This window comes from Lepidochelys kempii, chromosome 5 (genome assembly GCF_965140285.1).
Source record: "Lepidochelys kempii isolate rLepKem1 chromosome 5, rLepKem1.hap1, whole genome shotgun sequence".
In the NCBI taxonomy this organism is placed as follows: Eukaryota; Metazoa; Chordata; order Testudines; family Cheloniidae; genus Lepidochelys; species Lepidochelys kempii.
The window spans coordinates 103753891-103780983 of record NC_136384.1 but is presented as its reverse complement, the minus strand read 5'-3'; the positions used below and the strand labels follow the sequence as shown (position 1 = coordinate 103780983).

The 27093-nt window shown below is 44.2% G+C and overlaps 1 protein-coding gene across 1 annotated transcript in view; it reads right to left on the bottom strand.

The window, feature by feature from the left end:
* The window catches only part of LOC140912100 (programmed cell death 1 ligand 2), a 35864-nt gene that overhangs the window by 5228 nt on the left and 3543 nt on the right, over positions 1-27093 (bottom strand). The window contains exons 2-6 of the mRNA XM_073346255.2: positions 10765-10833; positions 5454-5816; positions 3165-3446; positions 2363-2500; positions 1645-1686 (exon numbers count right to left, since the gene is read on the bottom strand). Coding sequence (XP_073202356.2) covers positions 1645-1686; positions 2363-2500; positions 3165-3446; positions 5454-5816; positions 10765-10819 — 880 coding nt within the window. The 5' untranslated portion in view covers positions 10820-10833. The remainder of the gene's footprint in view (positions 1-1644; positions 1687-2362; positions 2501-3164; positions 3447-5453; positions 5817-10764; positions 10834-27093) is intronic.

Below are 27093 nucleotides of genomic sequence, written 5' to 3'. Positions count from 1 at the left end.
CCCCTCCTGCTGCCAACAACCCTGGCACATACCCTGTGCTGGGTTTAGGGAGAAGGTTGGTGGAATAGAATCCACTCCCTATGCCAAGAGAATTTCCCTTTGGCCAAGGAGACTGGCTTTAAGGGCATTTTGTGGTGCAAAACAGGCTTATCAGGGGCCAGAATCTGGCCCATTATTTCAACTGTGTCCTATGGAGTCTAGTCTCTGGCAGTTCTCCGTACTGATTTTGTTCTGGGTCTGTCTTCAGCATATTATTGATAAACAGCTTTATACAGATTTTTATCTACAGTATCTCAGGCTGAAGTATATAAATATTGTTATCCCTTTTTGACCTGAATGGCTAGTCAAAATTCTGGTCTCTGGGGATCTCTAGTTGGAAGTAGAAATATATGATGGAGTCTATTATTTTCTTTCATTCAATCTTGTTTATTTACAAGAAATGCACAAAGTCCTGCTTCTCTGAATGCAGAAAGAACCAAAACAACAGGATAGCTTCTTTGCTTACAGTCTCAAGCTTCTTTAGCCAGCACCAGACCCAAAACCTCTCTCTCTAGCTTTTTCTAGGGTCACACATCATGCTAACAGACTCCTGGTTGGTTTTCTTGCTGTTTGAGTCCCTCTCTCATTTTCTTATCTGTCCTACCCCCTGGTAGGATTTTCCATACTGACAGACAGACGCTCTCATGGACTCTCTCATACACATGACTAGTCGGAACAATACTCAGTGGAACCTTCCGCCCACAGAGTGCTAATTTCTGGGCAGACTCTATTAGGCCTTGTTTGAGGTGAGGCCCCTGATTGGTCCCTTCCATGTATCTTCAATGACGGGTATATTCATGCATCAGTTTCAGAGAGGTTTAATCTCAACCCATAACAAGGTTTAACCCATCTGAAATACGAAATAGAACCAAATGCAGAAAATTCTTAGGTGAGGGTTGTCAGACCTATGCTGACATCTTGTGTATTGCTTGGTTTATCTTGTTTTTACAAAATGAAAGTTGTGTTGTAATACAGTTTGTGGAAGTTCAGATACATTTGGAAATTACCTGTTCTTTGCTCTGTGCAAATTTCTGTACGACAAGGAAAGTCATACATTCGTAAGAGTTAAAGATGGAAAAGACCCATTTGATTATCAAGTCCATCCTTAATGAGGACAGGATATAGTCCCCAGGCAAAGGACATATCAGTTGATATATTGATAAAAACATACTACACTAGATTTGAGCTAAAGACCAAGGAGAAGCAAGTCACATGCAGTACATACTACTACAGAAAACTCTACATTCACCAAAACAAAGTTAGTTTATCATCTGGTACTGTACCAGATTATGGCTAGGAGAAACACAGTGGCCTGACGTGGACCTAGAACCAGACTAGCAGACCAGGCAATACCTTGGAGAGAGGAAGTGACCTGTTCTTCATTATTTATACATTTCTGTGTTATCTGGAAAGTCATAGGATTACATGTAGAATCTGGAGAACATTCCTACTAGGCTTGTAGCAATGTTAAGGAAAGTCAAATTTAGACTCTAAAGTACGTAGTGGTTCTTTCGTGTTCTCATTTGACTTATTCTTTATATATTGACAATGCCCTTGTTAAAAATAAAAAGTCATAAGCAGGAAGTTTAAAATTCCATGACTTACTGTTGTCTTCTTTCTGTAACTGGAGACATTTTCTTTTTTTGTCTGTTAAAGCAAGTGTGAACAAATCTGATTTATAGAATTTTATTTTAAAAGTTTCTACTTTAAAAACATAACAATATAATTCAACAGATTTTTAAATATCCAAAACATCTGTGTTCTTATATTTGGCATGAGACTGTAACAAATTTCTCCACAGTTCTTCTGTCCAACAACTCTATGGCCAAATCCTACAGCCCTTAATTGCAAGATTAGGCCCATAATCTTGTTTCCATTCAAATTCTTTATTAAGATAATCAAAGTGCATGTATAGTTTACTGGAGAAGTGATTTATTACCAATATCAGAGTTGAATGATAGGCCATTATCCATTAATACTTTCCCACTATTGTTTTCTTTCAGATAGTAAAACATTAAGAAAAAAAGCAAAATAAATAAAGTAAGTAAACACAGCTAATAATAGTTCAGTAAAGAGTATGGCGCATACACCATGGTGTTAGCTATTTAATCTGAACAAAAATCATACATAAAATTCCTGTGTCTCATGGTGAGGGAAGTAAAGCCTAACCCAATGAAACAATCAGTCATCTTTAGATCACAGTTCCTCTGGAAAACAAAAGAATCAAATGTCAAGTGACTGTGGGTAGAAATCATCCAGTTGTTCTGAAAGGCCTGAAGAGCAAATTAGGAGATTGGACCCACTAAATAAAGTCAAAATGTACCTTTTTTGGCATGGAGCTTTGTGAGTGATTTTCTCTTTAGAAAGATAATTAATGCAGATATGAGAACAACTGCTATTACACAGGTTGGGATGATAAATAAATTCAGAGATTTTTTTCCAACAACTGATGTTTGTCGAGCTACAAAAAAAAAAAAAAGAAGAAAAAAAAAGAAATATAATTTATAAAGTTATCGGACCTTACTCTCATTTACACTAAGGCCTCTTTACACCACCAGGCAAAGAGTCCTTAAAGTGGGTGGGTGTAAATTTTTACACTTACAATAAGACTCCTTTAAGCTGCCAGAGTGGTGTACTGCAAATGAGAATTAGGCCCATTGTATTCATGACAGCTCAGTGAATATTATTATAAATCATCTGTGCACTGATTGAAGACTAGTTGGATAGAATTCCAGAAAATGGAAAACCATGCAGATTGCAAATATACACTGAGGAGTACCATTGTACTGGCAGCTAAGCAAGGGCAGCTATTCTAGAATTTAGAAGAGGAAATGCAAATATGTGATGGGGAAGGTTGTGTATATTAACAGCAAAACTAATCTGGGTTCAGAAACAGCTAGTAAAATTCCAGATTTCCAAAAGCAAATACAATGTTTCATTTGTTTTATCTCCAAAAAATCAATACTATACTACTTACTTGGAAGGAATTTTGGAGATTGATTTTAGGATATATAGTATAATATTAAAGCATATAATCAGCTTCTACAAATACTCTCTCTCTCTCTCTCACTCACACGCACACATTGTGGCAACCCCTATGTAAAAGTTCAAAAGGAGATACGAACCTAAAGTGAAAATGTAAGAAGTTTCTTCATTAAGTTCTTTACTCCAGAATGTGCAGCTGTAGTTTCCACTAGCATTTGGCTTGTATTTCAGCATACTAGTTATATTGTATAGTCCATCTGTGGTCAATGTGTAGGTGGTATTTACAGATACGTTGACTTTAAGATTCTTCTCATTTTGCCAGAACACTTCAGCTAGAGGAAACCCTTCTGACTGGCAAGTTAAAACCAACTCCTCTTCTGCAGGTTCACTCATTATTTGGACATTTATTCTCGTGTAAGATGCTGCATAAGAACAAGTTTAGTGCAATTGCTTTTAAATATGTATTATTTTTTTCCACTATTCCTTCCCCGTTCTCCCTCTTTCTTTCACTGTTACTTATCTACAACTGTTTCTACAATTTGAAATGATGGCCATGTTGCAGCAGAATATAGTATGCATTGGTCAGGCCTACCATGTCTATTCTTTCTTCAGTCTACTTCCTGCAGAGTCACACTAGATCATGTTTCAGAGTGGCAGCTATGTTAGTCTGTATCAGCAAAAACAACAAGGTGTACTTGTGGCACCTTAGAGACTAACAAATTTATTTGGGCATAAGCTTTTGTGGGCTAAAACCCACTTCATCAGATGCATGGAGTGGAGAATACAGTAGGCAGAATATATATAAACAGAACATGAAAAGATGGGAGTTGCCTTACCAAGTGGGGGGTCAGTTCTAATGAGACAATTCAATTAAAGTGGAAGTGAGCTATTATCAACAGGAGGAAAAATCACTTTTGTAGTGGTAATCAGGGTGGCCCATTTCAAACAATTGACAAGAACGTGTGAGTAACAGTAGGGGGAAGGTAGCAGGGGGAAATTAGTTTTTAATTTTTGTAGTGACCCATCCACTCCCAGTCTTTATTCAGGTCTAATTTTATGGTGGTTAGTTTGCAAATTAATTCCAGTTCTGCAGTTTCTCGTTTGAAGTTTTTTTGTTGAAGAATTGCCACTTTTAAGTCTGTTATTGAGTGTCCAAGGAGACTGAAATGTTCTCCTACTAGTTTTTGAATGTTATAATTCTTGATGTCTGATTTGTGTCCATTTATTCAACGAAAAACTGCAGAACTGGAATTAATTTGCAAACTGGACACCATCAAATTAGGCCTGAATAAAGATTGGGAGTGGATGGGTCACTACAAAAACTAAAAACTAATTTTCCCCTGATAATTTCCCCCTATTGTTACTCACACGTTCTTGTCAACTGTTTGAAATGGGCCACCCTGATTACCACTACAAAAGTGATTCTTTCTCCTGTTGATAATAGCTTACTTCCACTTTAATTGAATTGTCTAATTAGAACTGACCTCCCACTTGGTAAGGCAGCTCCCATCTTTTCATGTACTGTGTATATATATTCTGCCTACTGTATTTTCCACTCTATGCATCTGATGAAGTGGGTTTTAGCCCAAAAAAGTTTATGCCTAAATAAATTTGTTTGTCTCTAAGGTGCCACAAGTACTCCTCATTGTTTTTACTAGATAATGTGTTTGTAATTCGTGGATCTAGAGAAAGCTAGTGCCCAGCACAATGGACCTCCATTCACTGATGGGGCCTGCAAGCTTTACTGTAATAAATACAACAGTGGTAATATGATAAAGAACAATTCAGGCCACCCGAGGCAAAAATAGGTGTTTTGAATGTTTGTGTAACGCTAGCTTACAGCTGTGGCATTATCATCGTATTGGAATGAAACAAAGAAAATGACTAGATGCTTGCAAACACAAGCCAAAGGACACAGCTGATCCTTTAAAACTGGCATCTCCATTCTTTGCCTTTCAAAAAACCCTTCCTCTAAACGATTGCACAGAAGAGGTTTCAACATAGAATCTCATTGACATGCTATAAGCAGCAAAAAAGGCCATGAGCCAAATTCTGCCCTCAGTTACATCAGTGTAAATTATGTTTAATATTGTTAGGCTCTTTCAAATAACAGGTCCCTGGCCTGACAGGTACAATTACTTGGGCAATCCCCACTTGGTCTGTTACAAGATGGTACAATTTAGAGCAGCCCTAAAGCTGCTCCAAGTTGTGCTGGGGACGAAACAGGCTCCAGAATCCAGAGGAAAAGAAAGATGATATAAAGCCACTTTTACTCCCCCTCTAAGAGCTATCTCAAACATTGCTTAGGTATACCTGAGGACTGAGCCCAATGTCTTTGTAGTAGAGCCAGAAAGTGTTAGTGCTGATCTTGCGAAGCGGAATTTTAAATTTGAGTTAATATATTATTCATGTCTTATATAGCCACTAACCTTTTACTTCCAAAGTAATGTACTTGTAATCAGCTCCTCTGTAATCAATGAGACAGAGGTAAGACCCTGCGTCCATCAGCTTTACGCTGGTGATTTGGAGTACTGAATATCCCAAATTCAATTTGTCACGTAACAATGTTGCTCTTCCCCTATAGTCTCTGTGCTGGGATTTAAGATCTTCCTCCCCCTTTTGAAGAGTGTAAACTTCTTTTGGTTTTTGCTCGTTTAACCCTTTTTGCTCCCAACTGACACTTAAGTCTTTAAGATTTAACTGGCCATCCACTGGAAACCTGCATTCCATGGTCACGTTGCTCCCATATTCTGCAATGTACTGTAGTTGAGGAACTTCAACTGTGAAAAAAGCTAAGATAGACAAAACCATACCCAGTGAGCAAATGTTATGACTTTTTCTTTCATTGGGTCAAAATGTGTCAGAAATTCAAACATTCAAAATTATTGGTTAGACTATAACTTTGCAGCCTTTTCTTTGTTATTGTTTTAATTGTTTCCCCATGATAACAGTGAGTAAATAGCAAATCCACTTGATTCCATACTAATGTCAGAGTCCAAAATACAAAAACAGAAGAAGATACAAACTGAGGTTCTCTGCATCTCAGACAACCCATTATTGTCTTTGGATGGATATTTACACAAGGGGCACCTGTCTAAAATCATTACGGTACCTTGTGTACCCTGAAGTTTCTCTAAAAGGAACAATCCTTTGTGGACATGCTAAGCCAATTTGTTTTGTCCTTTACATCAGTGTGAATCCAGTGCGACTCCTTTGAAATCAATAGCTTTACTGTGGATACACACATATGCAAAGGACAGCAAAATTTTGCCCATTGTAAGTACACATTACTGGAGGAATTTATAGACCAGAGGCATCACACAATGCAGCATTCAATCATCACTGCAGTTCTGATTCTGCCACACTTACTCACGTGGAGTAGCTCCATGAATAGTTCTAATGAATCTCATCAGTGGGACTTCTTGCAGAGCTAGGTACAAGCTCATGTGAGAAAGGATGGCAAAACAATTCCTTTAGTTAGCTGCCAAGTTTAAATTTCATGACATTTGAGACATTCAGTCACATGAGCCTGAAATATTTATTGCTGCACACTGTTTACACCTTAAATCTTTATTTGATGCATAATGTTATTTTCACTATAAAATTCCGTATATCTTATTTTTATTTTATTTGTAATGTCACCTGTACAATACAGTGACAGATTTAATGCAGTAGTGCTAGCAATCATTAATAGTGATAATCAAGAGAAATCCAGATAGCTACTCGTGCATCCTCAACTTTTGTGTCATAAATTAATGAAATATCAGTAGGAAAAACTTCATTTTTTTTAGCAGTGTGATCGTTGCTTCGCTTGTTAGCAATTGTCATCAAGAAAGAATGATATAAAAGAGTTTCAAGCTTTTCCTTTTTATCTATATCATTTATGATCTCATATTTACACAGAAAGTATGGTTTCAACTGCACCTTGTGGTGAAAGTGAAATAATAAACCAGAGCGAAAGAATATCTTTGTGCTGTAATTTCCATTTGCATTTGGATGTCTAGAAAAAAGTAAAGTGAAGGTTTTATCCTCAGCAGTATTTAATAGATATTTTGGCTTCTCTAGTCTGCTAAGAGTACTTTGAACTGCTTATGTGGTACAAAATGGCCTTATAATGTCTAGAGATAGCCAGCGAAGAATTCCTTTTGCATAATGGAACTCTCTATATGCAGAAGGCTGACAGAGGCAACTCCACTACCTCTTATCGCAGTCATGCCAGCCCCAGCTGTATGTATGGTGGGTCATTCTGAGGAACAGATGTGGGAGGATGTGGGGGATGAAGGAAGGAGAAGTGGTGGAGCAGAGTTCCACACTGCCTGATCCTCTATTGATCCTGGTGGTTGGTGGCTTTTCAACATGGCTGACAAAGGCATAACAAGATCCAATGACTGGAAGTTGACATAAGTCACATTCAGCCTTGAAATAAGACGCAATTTCCTAGCTGAGAGGGTAAAAGAACTTTGGAACAGCTTTCGGGGGGAGGTGGTGGACTCACCATGGCTGGGAGTCTGTAAAATAAGATCAGATATCTGGTTAAAAGATATGCTTTAATCCAGCTTCTGGAAGAAATTCTATGGCCTTTGTGTGTGGGAGATCAGGGTGGCTCATCATAGTGGTCCCTTCTGGCCTTGGAACCTGTGAATCTATGTATCCCCCATTCACCATTTTCCTTCATCGGCCCATGGGGAGAACAGTGTTACCTCCACATGCTCATAACACTTGCAGCTGTGCATTAAGATATATAATATAAGATTAAAACTATAATCAAATTTCATGCTTCAGAGGGTTCAGCAGGTCGCCTGCAGGAGCAAGGAATGAATTTTTTTCCTGATGTACAACTGGGTAGATGTATTCTAGGCTTGTGTTTGTTTTCTCTTTCCACCTTCCTCTGAAGCATCAGAGATTGGCTACAGTGGAGATGGGACAACAGATGAGGAGGACCAGTGTTGTCAGGGATACAGAGAATCCTCTTTCTAGATGCCTGGCTGGTGGGTCTTGCTCAGGGTCCATCTGATCACTAGGTTTGGGGTTGGGAAGGAATTTCCCTCAGGTCAGGTTGGCAGGCACCTGGGTTTTTTTTCACCTTTCTCTATAGCATGTGGTGTGGTATCTGGACATCTCTCACCTAATCAGTTTCTTGCCGTTGCCGGGACCTCAGGCACTGGTAGCACCTTGGTCACTCCAGTTTGCTGCCTGTAGCACATAGTTTAGTCTCCTGAGGACTGAAAGTCTTTGGTCTCATGAAAGTCTTTGGACTTAACATAGGGGCATCTGGGTGAAATTTAATGGTCTGCGATATACAGGAGGTCAGCCTAGATGCTCTGATTATCCCTTCTGGGCTTAAACTGTATGAAATGATGAAACTCTCCTGGACTGTCAGTGGCAGCCATTAGAACAGGGGTGGGCAAACTTTTTCGCCTGAGGGCCACATCGGGGTTGTGAAACTGTATGGAGGGCTGGGTAGGGAAGGCTGTGCCTCCCCACACAGCCTGGCCCCCGCCCCCTATCCACCCCTGTCTGCCCCCTCCCACTTCCCACCTCCTGACTGCCCCCTCAGAACTCCTGACCCATCCAACCCCCCCTGCTCCTTGTCCCCTGACTACCCCCTCTCGGGACCCCCCGCCCCCTTACCGTGTCACTCAGAGCAGCAGGAGCTTGCAGCCCCGCCACATGGCCAGAGCCAGCCATGCTGCTGTGCTGCCCGGCAGGAGCAGCGGGCCAGAGCGCTGGCGGTGCAGTAAGGTGAGGCTGCAGGTGAAGGAGGACAGCAAGGGAGGGTTTGGGGGCTAGCCTCCCTGGCCGGGAGTTCAGGGGCCGGGCAGGACTGTCGTGCAGGCCAGATGTGGCCCGCGGGCCATAGTTTGCCCACCTCTGCATTACAGCAGTAAAATGCCATCCTCCATATACTCAGGATTGCCGCGACCCCACTTAAAGCCATGACCCACACTTTGGGAACTGCTGCTCTACAGGCAGCTGCAGCAACCAAGAGTACACAGGGTTCTACAGTGCTTCGTCCATACTCACACCCATAGCTATGCCTAGAGAGGAAGGCTGGTCCTGTAGTTCAGATGCCAGCCTAACACTTAAGAGATGTGGGTTCAATTCCCCTCTCTAGCGTTGACTTCCTGTGTGACCTTGAGCAAGGTGCATAGTCTTTCTGTGCCTCAGTGCTCTACCTGTAAAATGGAGGTAATAGTGCCTCCCTACCTCACAGGAGTATTGTGAGGATAAATACATTCAAGATTATAATGCACTCAGATACTACAGTGATGGGGGCCATATAAGTATTTTAGATAGAAGCCCCTAAGACAGGGACTATAAGGACCAGCATAGCTGGCTTTACCATCCAAATAGCCTCTATATTGGAGATATTCCTCAGTGGGTAGAAGGATAGTAGGACAACAGAGATCTGGGCCCAAAGAATTATTTTCCCTAGCCCATTCCTTATATGGACAGCTAGCCTATTCCTTGACTTGTCTCTAGTCCATAACTGTGTCTTCTTATGTATTTGTATAACATCTGGTACATGGGACCTCGATCCTGAGTGGGGCCTTTGATGTTACCACAAATCAAATATTTAATAATTACTAACAGTTTAATAATAGGATTGGACTCATTTGAGGCCTTTGTTTTTATTTTGTTTAATTTCTCTCTTATCCAGTTAAAGTCATTTAGTTTCACTGAATGTGAAAGACTGAGTTATTGTGTAGTTAGAAGCCTGATAATTTTCGGGTGATGAGGATTGGATGATTTAGGTGCTCAGCTGCCATGGTGATGGAGGTATCACATGAAGTAGCTAGATTAGATAAATAGATTAGATAGAGAGGAAAAGACAAAAGGATCAGTGGATATGCGTGAAGAAAAGTTAAGAAAATGGCCGTTTATGGAAAAGTTGATGGGTGCCACTTGGAAGGAAACACCCAAGATTTTTAAAAGTCACTAATGATTGTGGATGTTTCCGTTTTTGGATGCCCAATATGAGATTTCTTAAAGGAGCCTGATTTTTAGAAGTGCTGAGCACCTACCCTTTGAAAATCTGGCCCCTACAACAATGGTGTAGCCAGGATGGGATACTTGGGGGGGCCCTGACTTTGGGTGGGTGGGCAATGACAGAGGGCAGGGGTGGGGGGGAAGGAGGGATTGGGGATGCTTCCCCCCCCCACTCTCTCCAGCCCGTCTTGCGGGAGGCAATGGACATGCTGGCCAGGGGCCCCCAGGGCCCAGTCGGGCACCCTGGGGAGTGGGGTTGGGGTACAGGGGCTTACCCCACTCTGCCTGCCCGGCACTCCAACTGGGGAGCGGGGTTGGGGCATGGGGCTTGCGGGCAGGAATGGGGTGAGCCCTCGGCACTACTCCCCAGTTGGAGCACCAGGTGGGCAGGCGGAGGGGGGCAAGCGCTGGGGCTGGAGCAGAACCGGGACTACAAGGGTGGGCCTGGGTGCTAAGAGGGTGGCCTGTGGCCCACCCATGGCTACTATCCTGCCCTACAAGCCACCTCCAGTTGGATGCCCAAAAACAGAGCTCTGAAAAATCAATAGTCACCTTTGCAAATCTTGGTGAAGACTTTGAAATGCATGTATACAGGCTAAGGTTGTATTCTTATGTCAGTTATATTGATGACAGTTATGCATCCGATGAAGTGAGCTGTAGCGCACGAAAGCTTGTGCTCAAATAAATTTGTTAGTCTCTAAGGTGCCACAAGTACTCCTTTTCTTTTAGTTAAAAGAGAAGATCTCTTACCTCTTATCAAGTACAGCTGCACTTCCAGTATCAGGATTGGCAGGATTCTGAACATTTTCTCAGAGGAGTCTAAAACACAACAATATTAGCAACTTAAATTTTCACAACTGCCTTATCATGCTGAGATGTAACAAACTCCTTTACCATAAAGTTACCATTAAAAGTTAAACCACTTTCCAAGGTTCTTAGAAGTCAGAAAATATAAATAGGATCTTACATGCTGACTGAATCAAGTAACTTTCTGGAGTATAATGACGCACAGGCACATGCCATATATTATGGTACACTGAACTCTGACACTGAAAACAGGGAAACTGCTTTTAGAGCGCCGCACCTGAGCCTTTATGATTTCAAAAGCGTCCAGGGGACTTATCGACACCAGTTACTTTCCAGGATTATTTCTTACAGTAACTACAATAACTCTACTTTGAAACTGTACCCATGAATATTATAAGCAACTGAAGATAATTTTCATAGTCTGTAAAGCTTTGTACATGGATAAACATATTTCCCAAACTCCCATAGCTGAAGGAGTCTGGCATGTTCTGTGGCTTGATAGTAGAATACTCCTGATTTATCTCCTCTCAACCCCAGTCACTCTTTTAGTGGAGTTTTCACATGAGACCTCTGTGCTCATGGCCTGTACTTGTTTTAGGTCTCAATGTAGGACACACAAGGGAAAGCAAGGCCTCCTTCTATCCTCTCTCCCACTCACCCATGCAAAGGCCAGGGAAAGTCTGGTCTTTAGTCTGGTCAAAAGAGGTTAGATTTTTTGTGACTTTCTGGGACTTTCTGGAGGGGAAAATATAGTCTGTTCTCTCTGCATGCAGTCTTGCTACAGTACATGCCACAAAGTACCATACTGTATTGACAATAAAAAGACAGCCCATAAATAATGCATCTGAAAGGAATAAATCCAGTTTTACTGTGGGCAGCCTTTTGCGCCATTGATTATTAACAAAGAGACTATTCTTTGTACTTTTTTCATACAAACAGGTAAACAAAAGAAAAAGCAATGGAATGAAATAGTCTTAAATAACAAGGAATGCCAGAGCTAGTGAGATGGGAAATAAGGAACAGGTTTTATTTTCATAAAATGAAGCAGACACAGACACACAACCAATAAAGCCAACAAAATAGACACAGAAATAAACATAAGGAAATAAAGAATACATGGAGAAATTTTTGAGCTCACCAGAACAATATGGGTATTAGATTTGAGTCAGTTTTTTTGGTGCCTAACTTGAGATGCCTGGGACTTGATTTTCAGCAGCACTGTGATCCTGCAGCTCCCTCAGCCTTCACTGAAAATTGTGAATTCTCAGAGTCTTAGATAACCAATAACTTAGATATCTAAGTATCTATCTGTCCTCTGTCTATTTTGCTGGGGATATAATTGGGGAGTTATTTTTTCCATAACCAAAACCTTCCATTTTTTTTGAACTATTCCTCATTGGTTAGGCTTTTTTTCTTTTTCCAATGAGTAGCTACCAATAACCAAGCTGCTACTAGCAGATGAGAAATTAATTCTTCATTTCCTTTTGTGTGACCATTTCCACTAGGAAGCTCCAGCAGGATTACCAAAGAACATTTGGTAATAAATATCCAACAGTTTGGGATACTTGGTTATGGACTGCATCAAAATTCTCTAATGACTGGACATGTCCACCATATATGGATAAAATCTCCTCTTTCACCACAATTTCTCCAATATTTATCCGCATTCAGTTTCTCTCTCTATTTTTTAACCTGACTGGTGTGGGGTACCATTGAAATAGTATTTTAAGGAAATTTATTTTATTGTGCTACAGAGTGAGGTTGCTGGTTGTCTTTTCAAAATCAAACCACATTCCTCTGAGGCTATTTGTCTATCCATATCCTTTCTCCCAGTGTGTCATATATGGGCACTTTTTTGTTGGGAAAGCTGTCTGCAACGATTGATATAAATTAGTTATAATTTTTTTGTTTCCTAATTGACCGGACACAATCGCTTCTATTAAAGTTAGCTTTCTGTATAAAACAGGTTTTCCAGAAAGTTGAAAAACCTAGTGCCTGACTTGAAAATACTAGCACCAGGGGAGACTGGACCACTTAAAGTTAGTTTTGACCTCTAATAAGTTTCTTTACTGAATAGCTGGCCAACTGTGTGAATTCCATGGCTCTCCCAATCTTTGAAGTTCTCTAGTTCACAATGTGGGTTAAGATCTGAATTATTTGCAATGGGTGCATTGGTGAGGAAAAATAACTTTTTTTTCTGTTACAGAAACAGTGGATGAAGAGAAACATGGTAGGTAATAACATATTTGGATTTCAGTAAAGCATTTAACAGATTTCAGAGTAACAGCTGTGTTAGTCTGTATTCGCAAAAAGAAAAGGAGTACTTGTGGCACCTTAGAGACTAACCAATTTATTTGAGCATGAGCTTTCGTGAGCTACAGCTCACTTCATCGGATGCATACTGTGGAAAGTGTAGAAGATCTTATTATATACACACAAAGCATGAAAAAATACCTCCTCCCACCCCACTCTCCTGCTGGTAATAGCTTATCTAAAGTGATCACTCTCCTTACAATGTGTATGATAATCAAGTTGGGCCATTTCCAGCACAAATCCAGGTTTTCTCATCCCTCCCTCCACCCCTCCACAAACTCACTCTCCTGCTGGTAATAGCTTATCTAAAGTGACCACTCTCCTTACATTGTGTATGATAATCAAGGTGGGCCATTTCCAGCACAAATCCAGGGTTTAACAAGAACGTCTGGGGGAGAGGTAGGAAAAAACAAGGGGAAATAGGCTACCTTGCATAATGACTAAGCCACTCCCAGTCTCTATTCAAGCCTAAGTTAATTGTATCCAATTTGCAAATGAATTCCAATTCAGCAGTTTCTCGCTGGAGTCTGGATTTGAAGTTTTTTGTTGTAAAATAGCGACTTTCATGTCTGTAATCGCGTGACCAGAGAGATTGAAGTGCTCTCCGACTGGTTTATGAATGTTATAATTCTTGACATCTGATTTGTGTCCATTTACTCTTTTACGTAGAGACTGTCCAGTTTGACCAATGTACATGGCAGAGGGGCATTGCTGGCACATGATGGCATATATCACATTGGTGGATGTGCAGGTGAACGAGCCTCTGATAGTGTGGCTGATGTTATTAGGCCCTGGGATGGTGTCCCTTGAATAGATATGTGGGCACAGTTGGCAACGGGCTTTGTTGCAAGGATAGGTTCCTGGGTTAGTGGTTGTGTTGTGTGGTGTGTGGTTGCTGGTGAGTATTTGCTTCAGGTTGGGGGGCTGTCTGTAGGCAAGGACTGGCCTGTCTCCCAAGATTTGTGAGAGTGTTGGGTCATCCTTCAGGATAGGTTGTAGATCCTTAATAATGTGTTGAAGGGGTTTTAGTTGGGGGCTGAAGGTGATGGCTAGTGGAGTTCTGTTATTTTCTTTGTTAGGCCTGTCCTGTAGTAGGTGACTTCTGGGAACTCTTCTGGCTCTATCCATCTGTTTCTTCACTTCCGCAGGTGGGTATTGTAGTTGTAAGAATGCTTGATAGAGATCTTGTAGATGTTTGTCTCTGTCTGAGGGGTTGGAGCAAATGCGGTTGTATCGCAGAGCTTGGATGTAGACGATGGATCGTGTGGTGTGGTCAGGGTGAAAGCTAGAGGCATGTAGGTAGGAATAGCGGTCAGTAGGTTTCCGGTATAGGGTGGTGTTTATGTGACCATCGTTCATTAGCACTGTAGTGTCCAGGAAGTGGATCTCTTGTGTGGACTGGACCAGGCTGAGGTTGATGGTGGGATGGAAATTGTTGAAATCATGGTGGAATTCCTCAAGGGCTTCTTTTCCATGGGTCCAGATGATGAAGATGTCATCAATATAGCGCAAGTAGAGTAGGGGCGTTAGGGGACGAGAGCTGAGGAAACGTTGTTCTAAATCAGCCATAAAAATGTTGGCATACTGTGGGGCCATGCGGGTACCCATAGCAGTGCCACTGATCTGAAGGTATACATTGTCCCCAAATGTAAAATAGTTATGGGTAAGGACAAAGTCACAAAGTTCAGCCACCAAGTTAGCCGTGACATTATCGGGGATAGTGTTCTTGATGGCTTATAGTCCATCTTTCTGTGGAATGTTGGTGTAGAGGGCTTCTACATCCATAGTGGCCAGGATGGTGTTATCAGGAAGATCACCGATGGATTGTAGTTTCCTCAGGAAGTCAGTGGTGTCTCGAAGGTAGCTGGGAGTGCTGATAGCATAGGGCCTGAGGAGGGAGTCTACATAGCCAGACAATCCTGCTGTCAGGGTGCCAATGCCTGAGATGATGGGGGTCCAGGATTTCCAGGTTTATGGATCTTGGGTAGTAGATAGAATATCCCAGGTCTGGGTTCCAGGGGTGTGTCTGTGCGGATTTGATCTTGTGCTTTTTCAGGGAGTTTCTTGAGCAAATGCTGTAGTTGCTTTTGGTAACTCTCAGTGGGATCAGAGAGTAATGGCTTGTAGAAAGTGGTGTTGGAGAGCTGCCGAGCAGCCTCTTGTTTATATTCTGACCTATTCATGATGACAACAACACCTCCTTTGTCAGCCTTTTTGATTATGATGTCAGAGTTGTTTCTGAGGCTGTGGATGGCATTGTGTTCCGCACGGCTGAGGTTATGGGGCAAGTGATGCTGCTTCTCCACAATTTCAGCCCGTGCACGTCGGCGGAAGCACTCTATGTAGAAGTCCAGTCTGCTGTTTCGACCTTCAGGAGGAGTCCACCTAGAATCCTTCTTTTTGTACTGTTGGTAGGGAGGTCTCTGTGGATTAGTATGTTGTTCAGAGGTATGTTGGAAATATTCCTTGAGTCGGAGACATCGAAAATAGGATTCCAGGTCACCACAGAACTGTATCATGTTCGTGGGGGTGGAGGGGCAGAAGGAGAGGCCCCGAGATAGGACAGCTGCTTCTGCTGGGCTAAGAGTATAGTTGGATAGGTTAACAATATTGCTGGGTGGGTTGAGGGAACCATTGCTGTAGCCCCTTGTGGCATGTAGTAGTTTAGTTTAACAGATCTTACTCTAAAAAATAATTCAAATCTGGAGAGGGTTTGAATAAGGCTGTGAGTCTGTCACAGAGCTCATGGAAGTCACAGATTCAGTGACTTTCCGTGACTTCCATGACTTCTGCAGCGGCTGATGCTGGCTCAGGGGAGCCTCTCGGGCAGCCCCTGGACCAGTAGCAGCAGTTGGGGTGTGTGGGAGGGGGCTCAGGGCCAGGGCCAGGGGATTGGAAGGTATGGGGGGACGCTTACCTCCGGGTGGGGAGCTTCCCGTCTCCACTGGCATGGCTCTGCAGCTCCTAGGCAGCAGAGGGGCCAGGGGGCTCTGCGCTGAATGCTGGCTATGCCCACAGGCCACGTCTCTGCAGCTCCCATTGGCTGCGGTTCCTGGCCAATGGGAGCTGCACAGCCAGTGCTTGTGGTGGGAGCAGTGCGCAGAGCCCCCTGGCTTCTCTGCCGCCTAGGAGCTGCAGGGACATGTGAAGCTGGGTAGGGAGCCCCTGCCAGCCCTGCCAACTCCCCCCCCCAGCCCCAACAGGGGTCCTGGGCAGCAGGCCATGGGCCATGCCCCTCCCTGCACCAGCGGGGGTCCCAGGCCACCTCCCCCAGCACCCACGGTGCCCCGACCGCCCCTCCCCCCAGATCACCCACAGCCTCCTGCCAAAGTTTTAGTTAGGGGTATACAGTATAATGGACAGGTCACAGGCTATGAATTTTTGTTTACTGCCTGTGACCTGTCCATGACTTTTACTAAAAATGCCCATGCCTAAAACATAGCCTTAGATATGAAAAATGTTACTTGTGATATTGGAAGGGGGCTTGCAGTGAGGAGCAGCAGAGACTGGTGTAATGGCAAGTCTTATTTAACATCTCCATGATCTTAAATGGGAGGGGAAATAACACATTAATGATATTCACTACTAGTCAGATATTGACAAATTAGAGGGAGTTCCAAGAAGAGTAACAAAAGGGTTCATGATTCAAGAGGGAATCACTTAGAAGAAAAGACTACAAGAATTAAATCCATGTAGGTTGACTAAGCAACAAGTATTTAAATTGTATAACCAAGGAGGAGGAGAAATTACCGGGGTGGTAAAAGAAGGCAGCCTCACAGCTAGGAACAATCAAATGAACAGACTTCATTTGGTGGAAGCCCCATCACTTGGAACTTTAATATAAATTGTCTCACTGATACCTTCTGCTCGTCCCCCCAACCCTCCAAATGTATCTGTCTGTTGTCTCTCTTCTTACATTTAGATTGTAAGCTCTTTGGGACAGGGACTGTCATTTTGTTATATATATTTACTATGCCTTGAATGATAGGGCTCCAATTTCTGCTTCGGGCCTCTGAGGGCTACCATAATCATTGTTATTGTCATCACTGAAGTAGATAAAATAAAATAAAAAGTACTATAGGGAACATGGAAATGAAATTGAAGGTAGAAAACTAAATACTGATTTAAAAAGCCTTTAGCGCTCAGTGCATAATCAGACTGTGTAACTCGTTGGCACGGGATGCCATTGAGGCAAAGAACTTAATAAAAGACAAAAAGGAACTGAACATTTATATGGAATACAAGAACATCCACAATTTTAACAGTTAACGCAAAAAAATGGGACGTGATAGAAATGTCAAGCTTTAGAGCTTACAGCAATCTCTGTTGCACATCTGTCTACTGTGGAGTTATTACATCTTCCTCTGAAGTGTCTGGTACTGACCACATTTGGAGATAGGAACTGGACTAAATGGACAAAATGAGTCTGATACCGTCTGGCAATTTCTATGTTCCTAATTCTTCACTGGCTTGTGGTGCACTTCATGATCTAATTAGCCCAATTTCTATGATTAACTTTCATACTCTATGATTCAGTGTCTGTCAGAAATGATAAAAGTTTAAAAAATAGGCTGGATAAATAGACTACCTCAGTATGGGACCACATGAACAGCAGCGAGGAAGATCATCCCTAGGATACTGTAGACAATCTGGGCACCAGATTACAGGAAAGTTATTGATGCACCAGAAAAAGTATAGAAGGAAGCAGTGAAGATGATAAGGATCTTGGGTGGCATAATTACAAGGAGAGTTTAGGGACTTTAGGTGTATTGTATTCATTGGAAAAGAGATTAGGGGACATGACTGAGTTCTTAAATGTTCTGAGAGTTGTAGAGTCATCAGATGTCACAAAACTATTCAAGATAGTAATAGGCTAGTAACCTCAAACACAAGAAGAAATACATTTCTGCCAACTTTATGCACCTTATCTCTTTCTAGTCTTCTCCTAACCTTGCCATTCCTGCTGCTCTGTTAGCACCAGCTTCCCCTCTGCCCCTTCCCAGAATTTCTCCACTGTTGGTGCAAGAGCCTTCACCTCCACAGCTCTTGCATCGACAGACTTTCTATATCTTTCTATCTAATCAGTTGTCAATGCATCTCTTTTAAAATCTCATATAGTTTCTCCCTCTGTTATTAACCTTGTGGTTGCAAGCTTTGCTGTGTTCTGTGCCATATCATATGTTGTCATACATTCTTCAGTATAAAGTCATTTGTAAAATACACTATACTCCATAAAATGTTTTGACATATAGTTTCAATGAAAGAGGCTGTACAAAATAAAATTTTATTGTACAGAGCTGGAGTTGAGAGTAACTAATGTGTGTGAGAGACATCAGAGGCAGTCATAGACACTGACACCTGAGGTTATTAAAAGAAGGGTTAGATTAGGATTTAAGGCTTAATTTTCAGAGGTAATGAGCACCCACAGCACTCATTCACTTCCCCTGGAATTTTGGATATGCAGCACATTTGAAAACCAGGACTCTACAGGCGGAGCCTGCTTAGTGCCCTTAACTCTCTGAAGTTAATCAGAAAGAAAATTAATTCTTTTCTAAGGAGTTTTTTCCTTAGAAGGAAAATAAAAGCAATTGGAAGGCTACAAGTCTTTGACAGATAGGGAAATGGCTCAGGGTACATGCCAGGACCCAGTTTTTCCTGCTGTCCCTTTTGTAAAAGAACTCAGCTAGATCTGCTTCATCACTATAACATATTCATTGGGTCCCACAAGCCAAAAGGAAGGGGAAATTCCAGGGCAGTTCTGATGTTTATACATTTTATTAGTTGCTTGGAAGCACCACTTCCTATTTTTCCCTCTCAGTAAATCATAGTTGGGTTCAGACATTTACTTGTTGGAATGTTAACACAGTGCATTCACCTCAGCGAACGTACTGGGAGGACCTATCTACCAAGTTCTGATCCAGAGCTGGGTCCAGAATTGCCAGAGTTCGGGGGCATTCAGACCTGGGGTTTGGTCTCAAACCAGTCTCAACTGTCTAGGCATAGACCTGAGGACAGTTCAATGGACAGAAGGCCCAGAAACCTAGGATGTAATCCTGCCTTCATTGAAGTCAGTGGCGTTAAAACTCCCATTGACTTCAATGGTGCCAGAGTTCCATCCCTAGTTTGTGTTTCCGGCTCTGCCACTCACTCATGCTGAGACCTTGGGCAACTGAGTTGACCATTGTGCCTCAGTTTCCCCAACATTTTGTGAGCACAATAGCCTAGTACTAGTTTGGCATAATTACCAATGCTGATTTCACTGGGACTGCTCTCTCTTCCTTTCCCCCTGGTAAAAAAGGCTCCCCTATCAAAGTGAAATTTTGGGGGAGCAGGAAGGTTCTGGCATTCCAGAGGGACGTGTTTAAGACTTTTCCATATCATGAGCCAGTCAGCTCAAAGCTATTCTGCTGACCCATGCCTAGTCCCAGAGTTTCACCTCCAAGATACTATGTCCCCCAATTTATGGACAACTCTGGCTGGGGCTAGAGCAAGTTAAGGAACCATGGAACGACTCTGAATCAGCTCTATCCTTTACACTCTACCTCTGTTCCAATATCACTAGGAGGGAATAAAGAATCAGTTTGCCCATACTGAAATAAGCCAGACCTCTGGAACATCCTGGCATTGTGCGCTCTATCCATGCATCCTCTGTAGGTGTTCATTAATCTGCCATGATGGCAGTGTAGTATCCTTTCTGGTTAAGGTAATTACTTGCTCTAACGTAGCAAGATGGGTATACTATACAACAGCTCCTGATGCTGGGGAAACATTGCCATTCAAACCCTGCAATTATTTCAGGGATTTTTCTAACTTTTACAACTCTGGGGGCCAGCACAGGAGTAATTGCCTTGCAAACCTCCATGTCCATTGTGCCAAAGGTGAAGTTGCCAACCCACGAACTGATTGCCAACAGATCACTAACAACATGGGGCTGCCAGCTTCCACAGAGTGATAGAAACACATTTCTGGACCAATATTACCTTTCTCCTCAGAGTGTCCTCGTGCTCGAGGGCCAGGGAAAACTCCTAACACAATTCCAGAAATGTGGCTATCCTCATATGAAAGTTCTGGGCCCACTGCTGGTCATCCCATGTATTCATCATGATGTAGTCCATCACCTTGTGCTTGTGATTCTGATCCAGAGGTGGAAGTCAGCATTGTGGTGGGGGGGGAGCGAGGGGTCTGCCGTGGAAGACAGTAGCAGCTGGGTCCATGTGACCATGTTCTCATGGTGCTGGTTTTGTCTCCTGCTTGTAACAACAATCTGCTGGGTTCTCCAAGCCAAAACGCCACCTCTGTACACAGTCATCATTTTTTGGTGCCAGCTTCTCCGGAAGAACACCAAAGAGACACGGCCTCCATAAAAAACAGCAGCAGTTGGTCCCGGTTGTTTGGACAAGTGAGATCTATACTTTAGAGCACAAGAAGGACACAGCACACCAGCACACCAGCACACCAGCTTGGGTCATGGCCCAAAAATGAATTTCCAGGCCTAGGCCATTTCTGCCCACAATTCCCAGAGAGGACAGAATAACTGTCCCACAGTGCCCTGCGAAAGTGAGCATAGAGTGGAGCAGTGTGTTTGTGGTGCTGTGAACCATGGGACATGCACTCAGAGAGCTGTGTATCTCTCACAATTAGATTCAGTGCCAGTGTGGACATGGCATGTGACAGCAAGTGTCTGGTACTTGACTTCTCATCTACAGTGTGAAGCACTCTATTGAGTTAGGATAAAGTGAGACAGCTAACTTGTGATTTCCTATCATGGGGCTAGGCTGAAGTGAAGACATAGCCAAAGACTGTGAAAGCGTGAGCAGGACTGTGAGTATGAGAGAGTGACAGAATGCGTGTGAGAAAGGAAGGGAAAGAATCCATAATCCTCTTTACAACAGCCTTCCTATTTCACAAGGACTAGGCTCAAATTACCACTGACACTTGTGGGTCTTTTCGGGGACCAAAAGGCACATAACTGAAGGTGTTTTCTCAGTAATGTGCTAAATGGGACGGAGAGGGGGAGGGTTGGGTTAGTGATAGTACCTTGTTAAAATTCCACCACCAAATCAAAGGGATGCTTTGGGTAATTTCCCACCCTCTGGTGAAATTCACCACTTCTCTGGATTCAGTCCTTGCATGAGATGACAGGTAGTCAAGCAAATCGTTTGCCACTGGAATGCACCAATTCTCAAGTATTTTTGAAAAATTTCCTGTAGGGGAAGATACATTCCCAGTTCCCTTGTCTGCCCTACAGCCCCATTTCAAATTACATGGGCTGGATTCTAGGCTCTCTATTACAATCATCCACTCAGCATATTTTTAAGGAACACATTTCTAGTGAATTGCACTTTAAATAAGTTTGCTTGCAAGTGGTTTTGCCTCCTTCCTTAATTATGATTTTGAGGAAACATTTTTGCTTAAATGGGGAAACAAACAGAGTCCTGGGTCCCTTTCCCTTCCCCCCGCCACACTCCATCTTCCCTCTTTGAACACACACACTGCTGAGACATGGAACTTATCACCAGCTAAGATGGAAGCTCATTGCTAAAATTTGATGTTTTGTGTATATACATGGTAGAAGTTTGTATCAAAGGTCATCAACAATTGGATTTTTCTGACTTATACAACTCTTACGCAGTCAGCAGTGAGACAATATAGTAATGTACAAGGGACCCTAAGAAGAAATATACAAATTTACCCCTCTTCTCCAAGATCTAAGGAAAGTCTTAGATAAATTCCTTGGGGGACAGATTCTGGCACCCTATTTCACATCGGGTAACACTCAGTAGTGGAGCCAGATTGTGAGCAGTGGTGGAGCCAGGGGGCGATGGATCATTGATGATCCCACCTTCAGTTATACATATTGGCTTGAAAAGGCACCATAGATACACCAAAAGGCCACCACAGACCACTGGTAAGACCCTATTCCATAAGTGGTTTCACTGACTTCAATGGGATATTCATAGAGCGAGATTTTATTCACCACAATGAAGGGTATCAGAATCCGGCCTTTAGAAACTGAAACATGGGAGCACTGCTTTTACTATAGCAGAGATTCTGGTAACATTGGAGTATAAGAGGAAGTAACCTCAACTTTACTCATTTTTCGGGAAATAAAACTGTCCCCAGCAGTGAGTCATCCAGAATTGCTCCAGGCAGCTCCCAAGTTGTGTATATCAGACTGGTAGCTCCACCATCTTTGCAGAGGATTTAATGTGTTCCCTGCTCCCAGCCAGCCAGAGGGAAGGTGTTCTTTGTGTCCCACTCCCAGTGCTGGGTTTACAATGGCACCAGGGGCTCCATGGAGCCGGGCCCATGCTCAGAAGAGGCCCCTGCCTGCCTGCTTGCACTGTGCCCTGAGACCCCGCCAGCCCCCCGTCCCCCCAAACCCACCCACCACTTGCTCCTCTTGGCCTGCCCACCAGCCGGCCGAGGACTCCTCTCCACCCCTTTGCCCCACCCGCCGGCTTCTTGCCAGCAAGTTAAAGAAGTATGGATTGGATGAATGGACTATAAGGTGAATAGAAAGCTGGCTAGATCATCGGGGTCAACAGATAGTGATCAACAGCTCGATGTCTAGTTGGCAGCCAGTATCAAGCGGAATGCCCCAGGGGTCGATCCTGGGCAGTGTTCCCGCTAATTTTTCCCACCCATGTGTGGAATTAATTTTGTTATGTGCACCAATATGGAGGTGATATGTGAGGGTTGCGGTGCAGGGGTGTGAGGGCTCCGGCTGGGGGTGCGGGCTCTGGGGTGAGGGATGAGGGGCTTTGGGTGCGGAAGGGGGCTTCGTGGCTACGGTGAGAAGAGAGGACTCCCCCCAGCTCTCTTTCCCTGCAGCAACACCTGGGCTGTGAGGGAGAGGCGTGTCTCCCCACCATGGCAGCTCCAGGGTTGGGGCTGCAGGATAGGCGCCCCTGCTCTGGCCCCAGCAGGTCCAGGCTGGGGCTGGGTTTGGGCCAGGGAAGGGGCGCTCCAGCTGTGCCTGGGTCTGGGCTGCACCGCCTTTCCTGGGACTGGGGCTGGGGCTGGGCAGCACTGCTCTGGCTACGTCTGGAGCCAGCCTGGACCATGCCACCCTGGATGCACCTGGGTCCACGCCGCCCTGGCCATGGCTAGGGCTGGGCCACGCTGCTTTGGCCATGCCTAGGTCTGGGCTGGGCCAGGCCGCTCTGGCCGCACCTGGGTCCATGCGGTCCCAGGCCACCTGGGTCTGGGCTGGGCCGGGCCACTCCTGGGTCTGCGCTGCCCCGAGCCGCACCTGGGTCTGTGCCACCCCGGCTGCACCTGGGTCTAGTCTGGGCCAGGCTGCTCTGTCTGTGCTTCAGTGTGGGCTGGGCCACTCCTGGGTCTGTGCTGCCCGAGCTGCGCCTGGGTCTGGGCTGGTACAGGCCTTTCCTGGGTCCAGGCCATGGCTGGGCCCGGGCCAGGCCGCCCCAGCAGGGCCAGGCGCCCAGGCCATGGCAGGTTGGAGGCCTGGCTAGGCTGGGGTAGGGGCATCCCTACCCCAACCAGTCCCCAGCCACAGCAAGTCCCCAGGTGGGTTCCCTGAACACCTGCATGGTGCTAAATAGGCTGCTGCATGGCCGCACAGCTTTCAGGAAATTTAGGTCCTGGGATCAGTTTTGTTCAACATCTTCATTAATGATCTGGATGATGGGATGGATTGTACCCTCAGCAAGGTTGTGGATGACGCTAATCTGCGGGGAGAGGTAGATACACTGGAGGGTAGGGTCCAGAGTGACCTAGACAAATTGGAGGATTGGGCCAAAAGAAGTCTGATGAGGCTCAACAGGCACAAGTGCAGAGTCCTCCACTTAGGATGGAAGAATCCCATGAACTGCTACAGGCTGGGGACCGATGGGCTAAGCGGCAGTTCTGCAGAAAAGGACCTGGGGATTACAGTGGATGAGAAACTGGATATGAGTCAACAGTGTGCCCTTGTTGTCAAGAAGACAAATGGCAGATTGGGCTGCATTAGTAGAAGCACTGCCAGCAGATCAAGGGAAGTGATTATTCCCCTCTGTTCAACACTGGTGAGGCCACATCTGGAGTATTGTGTCCAGTTTTGGGCCCCCAGTACAGAAAGGATGTGGACAAATTGGAGAGAGTCCAGCGAAGGGCAACGAAAATGATTAGGGGGCAGGGGCACATGACTTATGAGAAGAGGCTGAGGGAACTGGGCTTATTTAGTCTGCAGAAGAGAAGAGTGAGGGGGGATTTGATATCAGCTTTCAACTACCTGAAGGGAGGTTCCAAAAAGGATGGAGCTAGGCTGTTCTCAGTGGTGGCAGATGACAGAACAAGGAGCAATGGTCTCAAGTTGCAGTTGGGGAGGTCTAGGTTGGATATTAGGAAAAACTATTTCACTAGGAGGGTGATGAAGCACTGGAATGGGTTACCTAGGTAGGTGGTGGAATCTCCATCCGCAGAGGTTTTTAAGCCTGGCTTGACAAAGCCTGGCTGGGGTTGGACTAGATGACCTTCTGAGGTCTCTTCCAACTCTAATTTTCTATGATTCTCTTTGCCCCCGGCCAGACCCCAGTGCATCTCCACCTCCAGGGCAGTCTCTGCTTCCCACCACCTGTGCGGCCCCACCTGTCTCCCTGGTGCTGAGCCGCCTGGGACTGGTGCAGAAGCCTGGCCAGTCTCAGCCAGTTGATGGGGGCAGTGTGGGGGGCTTGGCTGGGCCCCTCCAGGCAAGTGGGTCCTGAGGGAGGCTGGCTGGGGCAGGCCCTGGCCTGGCTGATTGTGCCACTCCTGGGGGGCCAGAGTGATTCTCTGCCCCGGGACCAGCCCTGGCTGCACTGGCAGCTCAGCCCAGCAGAGACAGTCGCCTCCCAGCAAGGTCGATGAGTGCAGCTGGGAGGCAGGGCGTGGGGGAGTGGATCTCTGGGGGACCTGGGGCGGGTGCTGGGCTGTGAGGGAGCGGGGAAGATCTGTATGTTGAGGCATTAGGGAGTGGGGGTTCTGTGTGCGGTGCTGGGCAGTTGTGGTGGGGCTGTGGGCAGGGGGGCACTGGACAGGAGTGGTGGTGTGCAGGGCCCTGTGCATTTGTGGCAGGGTCTGTGGTGGGTGCTGGCCATAGAGCGTCCAAGGGGGCTCTGGCCACAGGGAATCAGGTGTGGGGGGTGTTCCAGTGTTGGGCAGGGGGGATGTGTGGTGCAGCATGGCCCACCCTGTGAGGGGAAGGGGCATGCTGGCAGCACAGGGCCAGGAGGGCTACTGTGCGTCTGGCAACTGCCAGTTTGTAAATAGTGGCCTCGCACTGGGCTGGGCAGGGCAGGGCTGCCCCTGCCGTGCCATAACCCTATCCGGCCCCACGCTCCAGGACCCAGCCCCCCCACACCATGCTCCATTGCCCCCATGGGGGTCCACAAAAGGTTAATCTGGCCCTGCCCCCTCCCGTCCATCCATCTCTCTAGCCTCTTAGAGAGGTGGATCATTGCAATATCTGAACAGCCCACTTACCACAGAATTAAGCAATAATTTGCACAACAAAGGTGTGGTGATACTATTTAATATGTTGTGAAACTCTTTTACATATAGCAACATGTTAGTGCAGTAAGGAGGCCAATATAACGAATGAGAGCCAACACTAAGAGCCAGTCTCTTACCTAAACAGAGTACCTATCATGAGTTGTGCTAAGAACTAAATTCTTATTCTTAGATGTACACATAGCTGAGAAAAGAATTTTGCCCTTGCTCTTTAATCTCATCCTTTTCCACGCAGAGCAGGACCTATCTGTTAAATTTGGACTGTGTTCTTTAAGTTGTTCTATGAACTGCATTACTAGAGAATGTAGCCCTCTTCCAGCTTCAGGGCCTGTTTGTACAAACCCCAGGTGGTCCTTTGTCACACAAGTAATAAGTAATTTTTGCAAAATCAGGACCTAAGTGAAGTATACAGATAATTTAATTTAATTCCAATTTGTTCCAACATATATTGACATTATTCATTATTTCCCAACAAGCTTATTTAAAAATCCTCAGGCTGAAATAGAAATCACGGAAGTAAGGGAATTTTTATTCAATTCTATAATACTAACAATGGAAATCATTGGTCTAATCTTCCCTTAATGTTGTTCACATACTTGTACATGGAAACTATGCAACTAGACTGAGAACATAATACTGTTATTTGAAAAATGAAAATACCCCACTTATAGCACATACAATAATTGATATAAAGGGCTAAATTCTACCTGCCAGAATTAATGGGTTTGCTTAACGGAAGACCTTAGGTGCCTTTGGAACAGGAAATAATTTGTTTTCAATTAACATTAAACAGGATATTACTTAATGACAGTTAAGATTAAATAGACACCATTACGCTGAACTAGTGCAAAAATGATTTGGTCCATTAAAAACAAATTTCCATGAAATGGGATATTCTATAAAATATGTTGATATTAAGTGAGCTTGATACTATAACAGTATCACCATTCCTGAGAGTCTCTCGTTACCATTATAAAATGTTTCCATTAAATCCATCAGCATATACACACGTACAAACACACACATGTACACACACACACACTTGGGGAGAAAAACATCAAAGACTGAGATTTTCAAAAATAGTGCTTAAAATTAGGCTCCTACCGCCTTATTTAAGTCCTTAAATATGGACTCAGGAGCCTAATTTTAGCCCCCATTTTTGAAAAGCTTGCCTAATATATTTTCTGTTTGTTCTAAGCTTCTATTTGTTCTACATAGATTGCAAGGTCCTCATATCAGGGACCCTCAATTTTATGTGCCTATAAAGCCACATGCACACTATGGTACTGTACAAATAACTGTAATGAATTATACTAATATGCGATGCTGCAGAAACCCCACCTACCACAACCATTATTACGTGCTTTTTTATAGTATTTTGTATTGCTTGATGAAAACCCACTCCTTGGTGATACCCTGAACATGTTACCAGGCCCAAAATTACCATGGATCTGAGAGAACTTGTAT